Source organism: Brachyhypopomus gauderio, unplaced genomic scaffold (genome assembly GCF_052324685.1).
Source record: "Brachyhypopomus gauderio isolate BG-103 unplaced genomic scaffold, BGAUD_0.2 sc37, whole genome shotgun sequence".
Classification (NCBI taxonomy): domain Eukaryota; kingdom Metazoa; phylum Chordata; class Actinopteri; order Gymnotiformes; family Hypopomidae; genus Brachyhypopomus; species Brachyhypopomus gauderio.
The window spans coordinates 3715639-3734115 of NW_027506867.1; the positions used below are offsets into that span (position 1 = coordinate 3715639).

The 18477-nt window shown below is 45.6% G+C and overlaps 3 protein-coding genes across 5 annotated transcripts in view; 1 reads left to right on the forward strand and 2 right to left on the reverse strand.

Annotated features, from left to right (window-relative positions):
* Positions 1–56, reverse strand: part of aars2 (alanyl-tRNA synthetase 2, mitochondrial (putative)) — an 8932-nt gene extending 8876 nt beyond the window's left edge. The window contains exon 1 of the mRNA XM_076985126.1: positions 1–56. This exon is cut by the window's left edge and continues 213 nt beyond it. Within this exon, the coding sequence (XP_076841241.1) occupies positions 1–45 (45 nt within the window). The 5' untranslated portion in view covers positions 46–56.
* A 602-nt stretch (positions 57–658) lies between these two features.
* On the reverse strand, positions 659–13322 carry rrbp1b (ribosome binding protein 1b). Of its 3 annotated transcripts, none has more exons than XM_076985112.1 (29): positions 13214–13322; positions 9246–10736; positions 8732–8880; positions 8327–8449; positions 7978–8130; positions 7679–7797; positions 6997–7150; positions 6683–6821; positions 6401–6549; positions 6252–6283; positions 5993–6085; positions 5755–5817; positions 5493–5565; positions 5043–5159; positions 4798–4832; positions 4625–4712; positions 4435–4527; positions 4253–4345; positions 3803–3898; positions 3591–3680; positions 3349–3441; positions 3160–3231; positions 2899–2991; positions 2655–2738; positions 2348–2413; positions 1784–1867; positions 1562–1642; positions 1338–1481; positions 659–1134 (listed from the first exon to the last, which is right to left on the reverse strand). In XM_076985112.1, the coding sequence occupies exons 2-29, from the start codon at positions 10699–10701 to the stop codon at positions 1099–1101; spliced, it is 4068 nt and encodes a 1355-aa protein (XP_076841227.1). In that variant the 5' UTR covers positions 10702–10736; positions 13214–13322; the 3' UTR covers positions 659–1098. The 3 variants fall into 3 exon arrangements, with proteins under 3 accessions (XP_076841227.1, XP_076841226.1, XP_076841228.1); XM_076985111.1 differs by having other exon boundaries at positions 5037–5159; XM_076985113.1 differs by lacking the exon at positions 2348–2413 and having other exon boundaries at positions 5037–5159.
* Positions 13323–17651: 4329 nt separating this feature from the next.
* pet117 (PET117 cytochrome c oxidase chaperone) lies at positions 17652–18400 on the forward strand. The gene is made up of 2 exons (XM_076985034.1): positions 17652–17865; positions 18245–18400. Exons 1-2 carry the CDS (start codon positions 17770–17772, stop codon positions 18398–18400), a joined length of 252 nt encoding a protein of 83 aa, XP_076841149.1. The 5' UTR covers positions 17652–17769.
* Positions 18401–18477: the final 77 nt, after the last annotated feature.

Sequence of the window (18477 nt, forward strand, 5' to 3'; positions counted from 1 at the left end):
ACTTAGGCGGCGGCACAGACTCAGAGCGGTAATGCGCGCCGCCATCTTGCCATTTGGTTGACGTCTGACGTCGATTAAGTCTGACGTCAAATAAATATTGGCGTAACATAATGTTTTGTAAAAATGTGTCATGTTTTATATATTTTTTGTTTTATACCAATTGCCGTTTTAGGCAGTTATTTGAGACTTATTATTAACTATCAAAATAAAATAACCCATGATTTATTGCTTATTTATTCCTGGTTTGTGCAATATTGGAATTGGACTAATATAGATGCAATCAAATGACAATAACTAAAAACAATTCGGAACCCAAATTTCTGAATTTTCGATATTAAAACTAGCCACAAACAAAATGTTGAAAACACTGGAGAATAACTCAGGAAAATTATAATAGTTTAGAATCTCTTTATAACGAATCTCCACTTGTTTCTTGGCTCTAATGGCAAGGTAATAATTTAGCATTTATTCATAACATTTCCTTGACAGTAGTTGCTAGTAGTGGTAAAAGACGTCAATGGTGTTGACGTGGACCTATGCAAATTTTGTTAAATTCATGCTCTCAACACGGGGCCATCATGAATGAGCCCCACAGCTAATTATCACACAGAGATGATCAACCCCTGCAGTAAGAGAGAAAGAAAGGTGCACCAAATAATCCCTTAAATGTTTTTTATTTAAATCACATTTGGTCAACAGCCAACTACATATAGTGTAAGACTTGCATTGCATCACTGGAGCAGGAAAGGATCCCTCTCTTTTCACACCCATCAGAGTCTCTTAGCAAAAACAAAATCAAAAAGATTGCACACCAGCGTGCGTCTAACGCACAAGCTCTTTGCCCTTTTCCGTAACACTGAGCGATGAGAGTCGCAGGAATGTGAAAAGTCATGGACACAGAATAACAGTAACAAAAAGCGTAGACTCAAACATGATTGGACACTGCAGTTCCCTCCCCCTCCGAATCCCTTTATTACATCGTCCACCCTTTGACATCCTTGCTGATTACAGTTTCTACTATGGTATGGAAGATTATAGAGACAAGTACAACTAAGGCATTTTTGGCAGTTCAGTTCTCTCCTCCCGCCTGTTGTGACATCACACAGAGGTTCCTTCTTTGAGCTCCTCCCCTTCCTGCAGTGGAAGAAAATTAAATAAAATCTTTAAAACACTACACCATTATCCTATAATCATGACGCTTGATAAAATTACATTTACAGTTATAACGAGTGCTGCAGTGACAACATGTGTTGTGAAAAGCGCTATACAAATAAACTTTGATTGATTGATTGATTGCAGCAAAATCAGGCCACTGGAACTAAACATTAAGTGGGCACCTGGCCCTGAAGCTTCTCCTGGAGGGTCTTCACTGCACCACGCTCCTTGGCCAGCTCCTCCTGGGTGCTCCTCAGCAGTCGCTGAAGTGTGGTGGCCGCCTCGCCGAGGTCCTGGGTCAGCCGCGCCTCCTTCTCCAGCCTCTCCTGACCCACACACACACACATCGCTCAAGACAGGCCGCCACTCTGCAGCAGGACAATGTTAAAAGATGTGCGGCACAAACCTTCAGCTCAGCAGTGGAACCCTCCCCCACTGCCTGGAGGTCCGCCAGCTGAGCCTCCAGATCCCTCACACACCTTAGAGCCTGCAAGAACACACACAAATATGATTACACAAGACACACACACACACACACACATTATCTATACGTTTACCACACACACACACACACACACACAGGTTGAAAAGCCTCAATGCAGGACATCTGCGCTCTCGTCACTGTTACCTGTTCGTAGCTGTTCTCTAGCTGTAGCCGGGCACTCTCCTCCGTCTGCAGTCGGTCTTCCGTCTGCTCCAGCTGCGCCTGCACCTGTCGTGGTCAGAGGTCAAAAGGTCAGCTGCAAGATCAATCTGCAAGGTCAATCCGACGGTACAACAGACAGACAAAGCGGAGGAAGGTGCATGTTTGTGTGTATGTAAAAAGAGGTTAGAGGTAAACAATGGTAAGTTTGAAAGACCGAACAGCTGCAGACAGAACAGTAGATGCTTAGGCATCCAAGATCAACCAACAGCATTTCAGCTCTGTCCTCTAGTACAAGCCTTATACACACACAGCTCCTAGTACAAGCCTTATACACACACAGCTCCTAGTGACAGAACAGCACAAAACCTTCCCAACAGCTCCTTCGCACCCACAACATACAGCTCATGCATAGCAGACGCTTGTCAGACAGGCAGTAGAAAGCAGGAAAAAAAGCTGTTATTACAGCCAGCAAGCATGAGGAAAGGCTAAAACGGCCAGTCAGTATTCACACAAACACAGCTGAGCAGGACCGTATCTCAGCCTGACCTCGCCGGGCTGAGCGTTGTCCTGCCTCTGCACACGCTCAGTCGCCTCCTGTAGTTGCTGCCTGACCTGAAATTCACAGCAGTCACTCAAACACAAACCCCGCCTCCAGCACAGAACATGCCCCCATCCACAGAGGCGCTTTCTGTTCTTGTCAGTGCACCGGTGCCATTTTGTCAGAACAAATTGAAGAGTTTATTTACTGTGTGTCCAAACACAGAAATATTCATTTGTTCATAGTGCAGTTCTGGAAATGTTGTGGCATTACTGTTTGGCTACAGATGGCCAAAGGTTCTACAGTGATACTTACCAATAAGAGTTCAGCGTGCTGTTTCTGAACCTCTGATTGGGCAGACTCCAACTGAGACTGATTGGTCGATAACAACGCTTTCAGCTAAATGTGAATGAGAAGTGGGGAGAAAGACAGATCAAGAAAGAAGCAGCAGGAAAAAATTTAATCAGCTGCAGAAAAAATGCTCAAATGCCAATTTAAATCTAGTGGCTGAGCGCCACCTGGTGGTAGTGTACATATTGCAAAGCATCCCAGGGTATACCTGCTCCACCTCCTGAGCGCAAGTCTGACTGGAGCTGATGGACTCCAGCTGCTTCTCCAGCTGCGCCTCTAGAAGCACCACCTGCCCCTTCAGCTGCAGAGGAAGGAGAGGTTCCATCAACACCAGCTGAGTACACTCACTCACACTCACTCACACACACACACACACACACACACACACACGTGCTCACATGCACGTTAAACGAGTGTTGCGTCGCATGGAAAGAGTGGGGCAGTGGGCCGGATGGTTATGAAGCTCCACCTGTTCTGTGCTCTGGTTCTCCACCCTCAGTGCTTCTGCTGTCTCCTCCAGCACCTTCACTTGAGCCAATGCCTGGTGGGGGGGACGACACATGTGCACAAGATTACGGAGAAGCCAAGGAGTTTCCACTGCCGATTGTACTGTGTGTGTGTGTGTGTGTGTGTGTGTGTGTGTGTAGATAGCCCTTACCGTGTGCCACCGTTCCTCGGCTTCAGAGACCTGGGACTTCCAGGTCAGCTCACGTTCTTCAACACCCCTCTGGAGATCCTTCAGTATACCCTCCTACAAGCACACGTTCACGCACACGGACACACAGCATAGACACAGGAGCACGCAGAGAGTAGGTCAATGAGTCAGCAACCCAGAGAGTGACTGGGTGTGACACAGCAACAGGAAATGAGTTGGTGTGTGTGTGTGTCAGTCAGTCGTACCGTCTGGCTTAGAGTTGCTCTGTACTGTTCACACTGTGCCTGCAGTGAGATGCGACTCTCCTCGGCCTCCCTTAGTTTCTGCAGAGCATCCTGAACAGCAGTAAGACACACACACACACACACACACACACACACACACACGTTCAACGTGCAGAAACTGGAACGCTGCATCTCTAGTGCGAGTGTGTGTGCAGGCATTTGTTTTGTCTTACCGTTAGCTCTGTGCTATCTCGCTGCTCAACTGGGCCCTGATGAGTCTGGCTAAGAGACGCCTGTGCTTTCTGAATAAAGGCCTCCAACCAGTTACTCTGCGCGCGCACACACACACACACACACACACACAGACGTATTTGCTGTGATCACTGAGGGTTCACCAATCAACTACAGGCCAGATAACCATAAAATGTTAATAAACAGAGGACAGAGGTTGATTCCTTATATCAGTTTATTCTTAACCTGCTTCCTTGTACATCTGAGTACCCAGAATCCCTAAAGGTATTACCCTTCCTGTTCCTGGAATCCTAGCCCCGAGTGTGTGTGCGCGTTTGTGTGCGTCACAACCCACGTGTCCAATATTGTAGTCTGGTCCATTTTTTGTGGACCCGACTGCAATGTTGAGACACGGTCAGGTGTTCAAGTGAGAGAATGAAAGGCTCCTGCACCTGTTCAGTTGGCATGGTAATATGTGGAAAGAGGGTCTGGAGGGCGTTCTTGGTGTCCGTCTGGAGAGAGTGTAGTTTCTGCTCGGCGTCACTCTACGCAAAAAACACAATGAGTGTTCAAGCAGTGAGCACACAGGAGCATAACTAGATATGTTCGAGTTTGTGCGTGCGCATCAACAGACCTGCGCTTTCTTGGCCTGGATGAGTCTCTCTTCACTCAATCTCTCCGCCGCAGCAAGAGCCTCTACAGCAGCGTAGTTCTTCTCACGCAGCTCCTGCGTGCGCACACGCACACGTGGGCATGAACACACGTGTGACACAGACAGCCAAGTGAACACACAGGCGTTCCACGTCGCATTTGCACAAGCTTACGTTACTCTTGGTCTGCGTCATCTCCACCTCCTCTCTCAGCACCTGGAGCTCTTCCTCCAGAGAGATCAGACGTGCGTCCTTCTCCAGGCTAGAGTGGAAGTAGACACAGAAATTAACAAACCTTCCCACTTGGACACAGGTATGTCTCGATGCCGAGACGGGGTGCGACGTACCTCTCAAACGGCTGCTCCGCCTCGGCCATCTCGGCCTGTGGAAAGAGGAAGAAGAGTCTGAGCTGGAGAAGGAGATGCAGGAGAACCAGACAACGGGCACAGTAGTGTAAAAGAGGTCTGCAATGGGCCACTGCACAGTCCAATCAGAACCTCGTGAGACCAGCAGCTGTTAAGGGCCACTGATTTGTTGAGGGGAAGTGAGGGAGGTCAGGGTGCATCTGTATTGGATTGGAACGTGCCCTTACTGCCGTCTTCTGCTGCTCCAGCTCTTCCCTTAGCTGCGTAAGCTCGGCCTCCCGCTCCGCTGCCCGGTTCTCCCGCTCTACCAGGCTCGTCTGCAGCTGCTGGACGGAGCTCTGCGTCTGCACATGTGCGGTGGGTGGGGGTTAGTGGTGGTGGTGTTAGAAATCAGTTTCACTCAACACTGTACTGAAAGTTTCGAGTCGTGACCCTGAATTGAGGAAGCGGCTTGGGAGTTTGCAGATTTTTTTTTTCTCCTTGCAATGTGTTCGGAAAGAGGAAATGGATTACAATTACAACTAGATTACAATTACAACTAGATTACACTTACAACTAGATTACAATTACAACTAGATTACAATTAGCAGGGGGTTCCTGGGACAGCAACGACCCCAGACTTTCCCTTCTCGATTGAGAGACGTTTATGAAATATAAAGTGAATAACGATCCAATACCTCATTCATGCTCTCCTTCACCATTTCTAGCTGTTGTTCAAGAGATGCCACCAAGTCCTCCTTCTCCTTCAGGCTGGAGGTGGATAACATGAACTTACAGTGAACACTCAAACAGGGTCAGTGCAGTAATGGGATTCCAAGTTCCAAGGTGAACATGCAAAACCATGCAATAGCAGGGGCAGAGTGAGAGTGAGAGAGAGAGAGAGAGTGTGAGAGAGAGAGAGAGAGAGAGAGAAAGAAACAGAGAGAGAGAGAGGGGTACCTGTTCTGCAGCAGCTGATGTTCAGCAGTGCTCTGTGCCTCACACTCCTGGTTTTGTCCTTCCCTGAAACACAGCACACCCCATGAGCACCACTCACCTGGCCACCTTAGCCAGTACCGCCAACCACCCACGACAGCCAGCAGCTGCCAGACGGGATCACGCTAACTGGTGAGAACTTGTTCAGAAGATAAAGTTACTTTTACTCTCATATATTGAAGAAGCAAAACAGCCACCTCACCCATTTGGAGCAGTTTTAACAGCATCAAGCTCCTCCCTCAGTTGCTTTAGCTCCGCCTCCAGCGACATCACTTGCCCTTCCCTCTCTGTCAGACTGAACAGAGAAAGCATTGTGATGCCACTGAGATCATTACAGCTGATTCCAAGCAACTTATAAATAAGACAGCATCAATATTATTTCAATATGGTCCAGTATAATTTAATACGTCTGGTGTTTTGGGTGTTTTTTATTTTGGTGCTATGAGACTGGATTGCTGTACCTCTTCCTCAGTTGCTCCTCAGGGGTATGTGCCTGTGAGAACACACACACACACACACACACACACACACACACACACACACACACACACACTTAGATGTTTTTCCCACCACAGCCTTGTCTGTTTTCATCTTTATTTTGACTTGTTACCTGTATCTCGGCTGTTTCCATGGCAACTCGTTCCTCAGGGCGGGCGGGCCCGTCCTGCTGTACCTGAGCAAGTTGAGCTTTTAAAGCCTCCACCTCTCTACACCTGTCCTTGAGTGCTGCCTCTGTATGGCACACCTGCTCTTGCAGCTCTATCCACACAAACACACACACACACACACACAGGATCATGAGAAAGAACTGTTAAAAAAAAAAAATGCAAATAACCAAAACCTTGCAGAAACATAAACAATGACGTTAATGGAGCAGATGAAGCTCACTCACCACCGAGCTTTCCCGCCTCCTTCTTGGCCTGCTCCAGTTGAGACTGTAGGGCGGCGCCGTTGTCCTGTGCTTGGCGTAGTTCTCTCTTGACCTGCTCCAACCTCTGCTGCAGGGCCTGCTCTGCCTCCGCACGGCCTGCCTGTGTGTGCACATGCACGAAAACACAAATCATCGTTTCTGTTCCACTCTGGCAGCTTCAACATTGCAGATGTACCTGCAAAAACCCCCAAGAGGTTTGGTACACCAGATGAGACCAAAAAAAAGGTGACAATCCTTTATAGTCCAACTTCAAAAGGTCAGAAAGCTCCACTCACCTTAGCCTGGGTCAGCTGTTCCTCCATGGTGGTCACCTTGGTCTCCAGTGCCTTCCTGCGTTCCTCCTCTGCACGCAGGGTGTCCGCCCGGTCGCTCGACTCGCGGCCGAGACGCACGCAGTCCTGGCGCAGCTTTGCCAACTCTGCATTCTGTCTGTGAGAGCGTACGGACGCGTATTACAATAGTGTAGGACACAGGAGGCAGAGGTGAATCAAAGACTACCACAACACCACCAGTACTCGCAAACGGTTCATGTTAAATGGTTTGGTTTTGTGGTGAAACCGTTCTTTAATGGGGTAAAGCACTGCGACATTCCTCTGGACAGCCACAGCGTGATTGTACTGGCTGAAGCAGCAGATAGAGATAACAGCAACTCTGAAGATAATTCACACGTTGCAGTCTGAATACCCAAGCAAAAACTTAGCCTTGACAGGGTTGCCAAAACTGGGTGTATGTGTGTGTGTGTGTGTGTGTGTGTATGTCTAGACTACCAGAAGTGGGAGTGATTGCGTGGGTTTCTGTGTATTAAGCGGATTAATGCCTGGCCCACCATCTGTATACCTCTATATCTTACATTCCTGATTTCCACATGGCAGCCATCATATCTGTCTACACAGGTGTACACACATATACTTGTTCTCTTAGCAGACACAGTTTCAAAAGATGCGTGTGTCAGTGCACCTGCTCTCTGCCAAGCTGGTGGCTTGGTTCAGGGCATCTCTAAGGATGGTGTTCTCCTGCTGGAGACGGGCCAATTGGGCATTGGGTCCATTTTCAAGCTGCTCCTGTAGGGTCTGGATCTGTTAACACACACACGCTCTAATGAACCAGACTACACATCCAAAGGCACACCTCTATGCATACACACCCATCAGAGTTGAGAGATGCTGATAAGGACAGAGGAATGGGTATCAAAAGTTTGCGATATCATGAGCAAATATGCACGCCACGTCGCGCATGTGGACCCGTGGAGCCCCGACCTTGCTATTGAGCTGCTGTGTCTGGAGGGTGTGCTCGTCATACGAGGCCTTCATCCTGGCATTGAGGGCCGCTATCTCCTGCTCGCGAGAGCTCAGCTCCGAGCTCAGCCGCGTCTCCACTGACGCCATCTTGCTCTTTTCGCTGCCGAGCTCCTGCAGGATAGAAGGGAGTGCAACGGGCACCTTCTCAGTGACACTCCACATGGCACACGTGGTAAATAAACTCCATCAGCCCTCCAGACAGGCCATTATTCAAGGTGAAGCCGGGCAGGCTAGTTCCTACCCAAACAGGAGCATAGGACCTGACATCGACAACCCATGCAGCTGTGTAAATGGTGTGTGCACGCACCTTGGTGAGCTCGCGAAGGCGGGTCTTGGCTGCGGCAGCGTTCTCCTGCTCGGCAGACAGGAGTTTCTCCTTCTCCTCCAGCTGCTTCTTCAGAGCTGCCAAGGGGTCACCCTTCTGTGACGCCTGCATAAAGAGAGTGAGAAAGAAAGCACTGCAGAGGTAGACAAAGAGAAAAATATAGGGACATGATGTAAATGTAGAGACAGGGAGACAGGGACATGTGTCAGAGAGGGATGACTACAAGGAGGTAAAATGAGAAGGCACCAAGAAAGTTTGATAGGAGAATAGAATAAACCCACATTAATCTGGAAAGTCTCAGACAGCAACACTGCGCACACACACAAGAGGCAAATGACAAAACAGGTGAGAGAAAAGATGGACAGACTATAAACCGTCGCATCATACCAGCTGCCACGTGTCAGCTCCTGCTTTGTCACCAATAATCTCCAGAAGTTTCTGCGTCTCCGATTCACTAAACACAGAGCTGCCAAGAGTGGCAACCAGCGTCTTAAACGGCAACAGCAGAGGCACGTCTGCTGTGTCCAAGGCTACTGCTGCAGACAGACCGGAAAACGTTATTAGCTTGTGAAAACTAAATCTCATTCTTTTCCAACAGTCAAGCCAACACTTTTACCTGCCAACATTTTTATCCCTTGAGCAAAAAGAAATGGAAAAATAATTTATTATTTATTGGTTTATATAGTTAACCTGCTTATGTAGATGTTCACTGGCTTATCTGAAGGATGAGGATACTTTAGGACTTTATAAATTAACACCTAATTCAAAAGTCACAGCTATGTAAAAATAGTAGGCAAGTAGGGAAATTTAGCATTACATATGCAAACACATTCTAATTTATCCTTGCTGGTTTCAATAATATTTTTCAATTAATATTTTTATGTAACCTGGTAAAACCTACCTGCCTCTGCCTTCTTCTTGGACTTCTTCTTAGAAGAAGAACTTTCAGGTTTGGGTTCCTGAGCTTTTGCAAGAGCTATAGCCACTGGGGGAATCTCAGCAGCTACTGGCTCCTTAGCAACCCTAGCAGACTGTCCCTTAACGATTTTAACATTTGGTTCCTTAGCAACCCTAGTGACCGATTCCTTGGAGACCTTTGCAATAGATTCCTTAGCAACAGGTTCTTTGGCAACTTTAGCTGTTGTTTCTTTTGTGACATGCTCCTTGACAGCCTTAGTGGCCGATTCCTTTGCTAACAGTTCTTTGGAAGACTTCATCGACAATTCCTTAGTGACTGGTTCCTTAGCAGCCTTTGGAGCCAACTCCTTGGTGAGGGTTTCCTTGGCAGCCTTTGCTACAGGTTCCTTGGTAACTTTAGCAGCAGGTTCTTTAGCAGGTGGCTCTTTCCCAATTTTGGAAGCAGTATCCTTTACAGCCTTTGAGGCTGGTTCCTTTGCAGACTTTGCCAGTGGCTCCTTTGCAACCTTAGCAACAGGCTCCTTTGCAACTTTAGCAATGGGTTCTTTAGCGACAGTTTCCTTCGCAACCTTAGCACCGGGTTCTTTTGAGACAGGTTCCTTGGCAACCTTAGCACCGGGTTCTTTAGCAACAGGTTCCTTGGCAACCTTAGTACTGGGTTCTTTAGCGACAGGTTCCTTGGCAACCTTAGTACCGGGTTCTTTAGCGACAGGTTCTTTGGCAACCTTAGGTTCCTTGGCAACCTTAGCACCTGTTGGTTCCCTAGCAACAGACTCCTTTGTAACCTTAGGTCCTGTTGGTTCTTTAGTGACAGGTTCCTTGGCAACTTTAGCAGATACTTCCTTATTGATGGGTTCCTTGGCAACTTTAGAGATTGGCTCTTTAGTGATGGTTTCTGCAACAATCTGCAGAGGCCTAGCAGGGGCTGGCTCAACCTTTGCCACCTTCCTCTTCTTCTTGTCTCTTGGGGAAGATGCAGGTGGGGCAGATACTGTAGTAGCCTTAGTTGGTGCGACATAACACACTGCCACTTCAACATCAGCTTTGGGTTCTGGGACCACGAGTTTAGGGACAGGTGGGGCCTCAACCACAGGCACAGGCTTAGGGACAGACATGGATTCTGGTTCCGATTCTGGTTCTGGTTCGCTAGTCTCTGAACCTGGTTCAGGACCAGAGTCATGCGTCCCCTGTTCTGGAAGCTTCCCGTTGGGTTTCTCATCCTTCTTCTTGGCTTTGCCTTTCTTCTCTGAAGCCTTTTTTTTCTTGTCACCACGTGGGAGTTGGGTTTTAGCCTGCTCACGCCTTTGGTTGGCTAGAGCCTCTTCGTATGATGTCTCCTTCATGGACAGAGTGGACACCAGGGCAATGCCGATGGCTGAAACCACCATGAAGCCACCAAACACTACAATTCCCAGAGTCTGAGGGTCATACACATCCATCTTTGTTTAGTCCTGTCCAACCACTGATCCTGCTTCTGCAAAAGGACAAAGAGATCCATTGAATACAATAAGGTAGCAATCAGACTGATTGGCTACATATTAATGCTTAACATAATTAACCCCACTTAAATACGTTAAATAAGTGTAAATTAAATTCAATGAAACTACAGAACGTGTCTTAGTTTAAGATTATCAATTTAGGTTCAAAGTTCAGCAAGCTATGTTACAAAGATACTACCAAAAGCTGTGATCCGCTGGAACAATTCACACCTATTGTTCCTGTACAATTATTTAAATAAAAGTTCAAAATAAACAATTTCTGATTTGCTAATTCTAAAATTCATAATTTTTTACTATTCTGTTTGAGAGCCAAATATCATGCCACATCAATGCAGTCTCTACTCCATCCCATCTGAGCCTCTCGAACATCAGGCTAGACAAGCAGTAGCACAATAACACCCCCCACCAGACACATGCATGCAAACAGAAAAGGAGTATTTGAACTAGCTGAAGTTTTCTGAATGGAATGTCTTCAGGCCAGCCTAAGCACCCCTAAAGACTTGCATGTGCACACGTGCAAACCAGCACAGCAGGGCCTCAGGTGAGTGGAAAATGCTGACCAGTCTTAAAAAGAATGCACTTTCTTTTTTTAAACATGCACTTTAAAATGTATATACAATACTAAAAAATTATCCAGAGTAAAGATAGCAGACAGACAGAAGTCTTTAAACTTGCAAGCCTTTATTAGAATAACCATTGCTATGATCAGGATAAAATGTGCTTATAGGCCATTTGAACACTCCAACAACTTGAAATCCAACTCTAACCCAAAGCCTGTGAAAACTATGACATCATTCAGGAGCTTACTGACCACATATAAGATGGCATAATATGTTATTTGTTTACAAAAACAGCTTCTTTGCTGGAACATGGAAACCAGAGCCAGTTCACCTGATATTAAGGGGTCTTCATCATTTTCAGCCAGGTTAGCATTTCAAAGTTTTGCTTTAAGTTCTGAACAGGGATGATTGTAGGTAATAGAATCACAATTCAGTGATTCAGTGACAATTCAATATTGTTCTAAGGATACACTCAATTTGTAAGACACAGTACTTAACTAGACAAATCAACTCCAGAATATTTGTGGACTGGGTATTTTCACATGAATGTTGAGCCACTTGACTGGACTTGAAAGGTTAGGATTCGTCTATAGATTTAGATTCCAACCATTGATCAAGAGCACACTCGCATCATCTCATTTGTACTCTTGATCTCAAGTTGAACGTACTGACACATGGCTGATCGAGAAACATCCAAGCAACCATTTGTCCGATTGCTTTTAGCCCATTAAAATGTTGCGACTGTTCGTTTGGAGCCAAAAATGCGACACAGTCCAAACACGCGCTGTGCGATACTTCTCGGATAGTGCTGGTCTACAACCAACCGGAGTCCTACACCCCATTTAGGCGATATCTTTATATCCGCCAGGGGTGTAGATGGACACACTTACACTAAAGTTAGTCGTGTCCCAATACTTTAGAGTGCCAGACCAGTCTCGGTGAAGACAGGATGCAGTGTTGTCCCAGACATTAACCCGTTTAAGGATCCCTGATGTTACATAACATCAGTAACTCACCGGCACACGTTATTCAAACTTATGGTGCGGCCACAATACGTTTTAGCAGCTCTAGTTTTATATATTTTTTACGTGACTTTCCCAAAAAGGTCAAATTCAACCACAGGAGAACAGTTAATGACTTTGATGACTATACAGGATTTTTTTTCCTGGCTTTCATAACCTCTGTTGAATTGCCCGTCTATCATATGATCGAGCACTCAGTCTTGGCTTAAGTTAGAGAATAACGGTACAATCCGTGAATCATTTCATCCAAACGCCCGAAAATGACATTTTTTTATCAGTACAAAAAAGTTATTCCGGCATTTTCTCAGCGTCCCCTTCTCCTGACTTCTGTTCAAAGTTGCATGCCGATGAATATTGCTCGTGTCCAGATAGTGAGACGTGTACAAAAGTTTGGAAATTATTTATTTGGTAGTTCATCGAAATGTGCAACTTTATTGCAGTTAAATACATCCCGTGGGGTAAAAACGAACGGCAATTTACTCGCTAATGTTGGCAAGACCTAAACAAATATGAGCCACATCATCGTTAAATGTACCGTCCGATCGCTCAGCAGGACTTTGAAACTCAACGGGACGCTATAGATGCGAATAATTTACCATTAAATAACACGATCGTCTCGGGGCAGAGACCACTGCAAAGTTATTTAGGAAACGGGGGAAACTGGTGAATCAGATTGCCAACACAACACAAACGATCAGCCATCCATCCTTATGCGCAGCCAAGTTTTGAAACGTTTGTTTCAAAAGATTTGAACAAGGCAACATTGTTGAAACACTGACACGTAGGTTCAACTAAAGTCTTTGCAGTGCAAATCTACAACCACCGAATAGGTTAGTCGCAAATAAATGAGTATTAAAATGTGAGGCTTACCCAATGTCCAAATTTTCAAGGATTCGGAAAAGCCGCTGACTGGAGTCGTGGCACTTTCTGTGAGCTGGCAGAGATCCCGCCTGCTGGCCGAATACCAAGATCCTAGAGAAGATGTCATTGGATAAAAGACCCATCAATCACCACCCATTGAACCAACCGCGTTAAGCAAAGTCCGCTCAAGCGTGGGTCGACAGAAAAAAGGGGGGCGTCGTGACTAAATGAATGGGGTTTGTAGTCCAAAGTCAGATTTGCTGGAATGTCTGAATTATTAGAACACACTGCTGGGAGTTGTGAAAAGAGCAAGAAAAAGCTCCATATTAGATACCTATGAAACCTAAAGGTGTAGAGATTTGTTTCACTTTTATTTAATTTATATAGCATGCTGACACAGTTGACAAAATACAAAAATAAACGTGAATGTGAATGCATATTTCATTTCCATAATAACACGTACAGAAGGCACACACGTGATGTATGTCTGACGCCGAAAACAGATGTTCACGCCGCTTCCTTGTTCGTTCCACGCCGGGAGCGGAGCGCGAGCACAAATGACTCGTCATCACTTTAGGAGTGAAGGGGTCGTTGCCCTCTCCTCCCCGCTCTCCCTCCCCACGGGTTCCCCAGGAGCTCTCTCTCTCTCTCTCTCTCTCTCTCTCTCTCTCTCTCTCTCTCTCTCTCTCTCTCTCTCTTCTTTCTTTCTTTTTTTCTTTAACACCGGACACCTGACATTTACTACCATCCGCGCGACGGGGGTTTGTTTGCTTCCTAAACGTTAGACCGAACGCCGCTTCCTAAGAGGTGATTGTAAATACGGGAACGTCTGCAGGTTAATCATTTTCAGCCACAATCATGCAGTCTTGTGAGAGTGAAAGTGAATACATGTCACTCAATGAGGGAACAGAAGTCAGATGAGAATAAATTGCATTGGAATGTTAGCAAGTGAGATTAATAATAGTTATATAATGTGTTGCACTTTTGACAGTTGGGTTTGTCACAAAGTAGCTTCACTGAAATATTGATACAACCCCCTAATGAGCAAAATGAAGCATACATACACATATTACACCCAAGAGCAGGCAGATCTAAATGAGATGTTAGCCTCCTTTGGGTGACAAATGTAATATTTACAAAACTAGCTGAAAAGAGGCACTGTCACTCTGACCAATGTCAAAGATAAGCAGTCAATGTCAAAAGATATGGCAGATTACTGTGTAGAACATAGCACTGGGTTTTCTGTGAGGCATGTTTAAAACCTCAAAACACAGGTTAGGGGTTCATCCCAGATTTGGCAGATACACTTCATTAGACTACAGCTTAATTCACTATACTCTCAGTAGACCATTCATTCATTAGACTACAGCTTAATTCACTATACTCTCAGTAGACCATTCATTCATTAGACTACAGCTTAATTCACTATACTCTCAGTAGACCATTCATTCATTAGACTACAGCTTAATTCACTATACTCTCAGTAGACCATTCATTCATTAGACTACAGCTTAATTCACTATACTCTCAGTAGACCATTCATTCATTGCACTTCACTCCGCTGAAAGAGAAAGGAGAAGCATAGGCCTTTTGCTGCTAACATGTCAGAGCCACTGCTGTGTTAAGATGGTCCACGATGCAAATAATATCTGGACAGCAGCGGCCATGCGGTCATAAACCTGTATATAATCAGCACTGCAACTGAAGGTTAATGTTCCAAGTTTATTAATAGCTGTTACCAGTGGCAGCATTTAGAATGAAAACAGAGTTAGTCCTAGAACGTAGCTTTGTGGGACACCTAACTATGAATTTCCCCCTGACATTTATAGCTAATAGCAATCAATCAGACTTGATATGAAGAGTTTCGTTGCTCCAGTGAAATATTCTAGATTATTTAGTAGAATAGTGTGTACTCGTTATGCTATTACAGTGAATTACACAGAGTAATTAGATGATGGAATTATGGAGTGTCATGGAGTTATGGAATAAGAATGAATGAGAGGAAGACTCATGAGTGAATGGGTGGATGAGTGAGATCAGGATTAGCAGGAATTATGCATGAGGGAATTACAGTGACAGTGGATTTGCACATTTCAATGATTGAATCGGTGAATGAACCGTGAGATTTAATGAGTTTAAACCTTAAATAAAGGTTTAAGGAATGAAAACACACTTCCTGCCACTAGAGATCCTTAATGACAAATTGAGCAGAATATATTGTGTGCTGGCATGTGTTCCATTGTGTCTATTGGAGTTTGTGTGTGTATGTGTGTATGTGTGAGTGTGTGTGTGTGTGTGTGTGTGTGTGTGTGTGTGTGTGTGTGTGTGTGTGTGTGTGTGATTTAGAAAGATTATCTGCATCCCACCTGGATCTGTTTATTCTGCATGCACTGACCTCTGATCAAACGAGGCATGTGAGATAGAGTCAGGGGGGAATGAGGACTCACATCAAAGAATATGAAGAATACAAAAATAGATAAATGGTTGCAAAACTGCTCTTAGTATTATCTCTTCCGTTGTTTCATGTTGTTGGAAGAGATAGTTGGTGCAAATGTTGAGCATACGTTATGCAATCTGGTCAACATACACAACAGCATACAGCCAGAAACAATTCTTTTTTACAACCCCTAACGGGTCGCTCTCTCTCTCTCTCTCTCTCTCTCTCTCTTTGCCCAATCTTGCCCTCTCTCTATGCCCCTGTCTTGCTCTCTCTTACCCTTTCTCACTTTTTTGCCCTCTCTGCCCATGTCTTGCTCTCTCTATACCTGTCTTACTCTCTCTCTATCACTGTCTTACTCTCTTTATCTCTCTGCCTCTGTCTTGCACTCAGAGGTGCCACCAGGCAAGGCAAGCAACCTCTTGGGGCCCCAGGCCAGTGGGAGGTGGGTGGGTTGGGGGGAGGGGGTGGCTGTAGGCTGACAAACTTTAAACTACACCAATGGCGTCATGCAATGTTTACAATGACAATGTGAAACCTGAAATCCCTAATGGGCCCCCATGAATTTTTGGCCAGAGCCCCAACACACACTAGAATCGCCACTGCTCATGCTCTCCCTTGTCTTGCTCTCTCTGACTCTGTCTTGCATCCTCTCTCTGCCTGTCTCACTTTCTACCACTATCTTGTTCTCTCTGCCTGTCTTGCACTTTTTCTCTCTTCACTTGTCTTATGCTGTGTCTGTCACTCTCTCTCTCTCTCTGCCTGTGCCTTGACTGCACTCTTAACCCCATCTCTCTCGGTGCCCCAGTGACTGACTCCCTCTGTAGTGTATGGTGTAGTTCAAGTTTTACCACACCCTATTCATCAGATAAAATTCAACACTGTTAGTTGACTCAGGTGTGCTAGAGACACAAACACATAGAGGCTAACAGTTTAAATCTACACCACAATTACCCTAAACACACACACACACACACATGTACCCGAACAAAAAACAAACGAACACACCTTTGGCCCCGTGCTGTTCCAGTGTGGATGTGCTAGTGCTTGGGGCCAGAAGGGGGTTGGGTTTACGGTGGGAGAGTGGGGTAGACTTCTAATGACTGACCACAAGAGAGAGGAGAGATACAGTTCAGAAATGACCATCGGCCAGAGAAGAGAGAGCAGCAGGAAGGTGTAGAGAAGCATCTGCACATCCAAAGAGACTGAGTTTGAGTATTTTCCTGAAACACTGAGAGTGCTCTTGCATGTGTGAGACTGTTTTACGTAAAAAACACATCACATCTAGCAAATACTGACAGTATCACTTGTGGCTCATGTGTGCACTGTATAAGTGTTTGAGAAACAGTGAAAACACACACAAACAAACAAACTATAGATCTAAATGTGGATCAAAGAAGTAAGATTGAGCTATAACCCAACTGTGGGCTTGGACCTGGTAAAAAAAAATCCCCAGACCTTGGGCTGAAGATCATGGTGTGACAAAAATGCTTTAAATAATTAAAACAAAAAAAAAATTGTCGATTAATTGAGGGGTGGTGGCGTATGTGTGTGTGGGGGGGGGGGGGGGGTGTTGGGGGAGATTTGCACCTAATTTACTGTTCTCCAATTGCGTTGACTGCCCTGGATTCTGACTTTCATTGCTTGCTGAGTGTCTGATTTTTGCTCAAAACTTGCGTTTTCCGTCTTTTGGGAGCAGAGTGAATAATTAAAGAGTAGTTTAAGTATTCTACTCTACTCTACTCTAGTATTCAGGAGTCATCTGGGAAAGCCTGCCTTCCACCCCAGAGCGCCAAATGTATATATTCAAAGTATAATTTGAGTGTCACCAAAATTCCTAAAATAAAAAGTCCTACAATAATGATTAAAGTAAAATAAATTAACACAATGCTGACAAAATTATTTTTGATCAAGAGTTAGTTTATGGCAACACTTAAATTGACTGGCAAAAAACATTAAGAGCAAAATATCTTCTGATTTTCCACTCCGGTCCAGAAGGTGGTGGTGATTTTCAATTACGACAGACAAACAAGCGAAGAAAAAACACCCCCACCACCCCGTCAATGAATCCAAGCTAAGTGGCTAACGTCCTGATGTCGGTACAACTGTACAGTAATGTCCTTTAGCGATGTCTACGGTTTCTAAAGTTGTTCTTGGAATATCCGTGGTACTGACTGTTGGCACTGTGGTGGGAGTGCATATCAAACAGAGCTGGGACAGAGAGGTAAACGTGCACGTTTAACTGAGCCACAAGGTGCAAGTGTAATGTCAGCCAGCCTCCATTTACTACATCATTTACTGTAACTGCATAACCGGTGAAGACGGGACGCATGTCTGTACGGTTATGAGACCTGCTGGCGTCTGTGACCATTTTGTGGTCATATAAATTAATATCGGATTATGGAATATAGATGCTACGTTAGCCAGCTAGCTAACTCACTGAGGACGTGATGCGTGCAGCGTGAGAGCCACACGCTCCACCTGTCAAAGACCAAGAACTTCACAGGCAGTAGTAGCTAACTAGAGAGAGACAGACAGACAGAGAGAGAGAGAGAGAGAGAGACAGAGAGAGATTTTTCCTCTGGTTGTTCACCTCTCCCCAGAGACTACACGAGGGAGTGCTGCGAGACCTGGAGCGTTTGGAGAGGAAGCGGGAGAACCTGCGAGCCCTGGAGGAGCAGATCCACCTGACCAAAGCGCTAGTGGCCGAGCGACAGCGCCAGGAAACCCAGACGGCAAATAGCTCGCAGGCTTCCTGAAGCGCAGACCCGAACCAGGTCCAATTAAAGCGACCCGTAACCACGCTTCGGCATGATGACGAGCGTTCAAAGTTTAT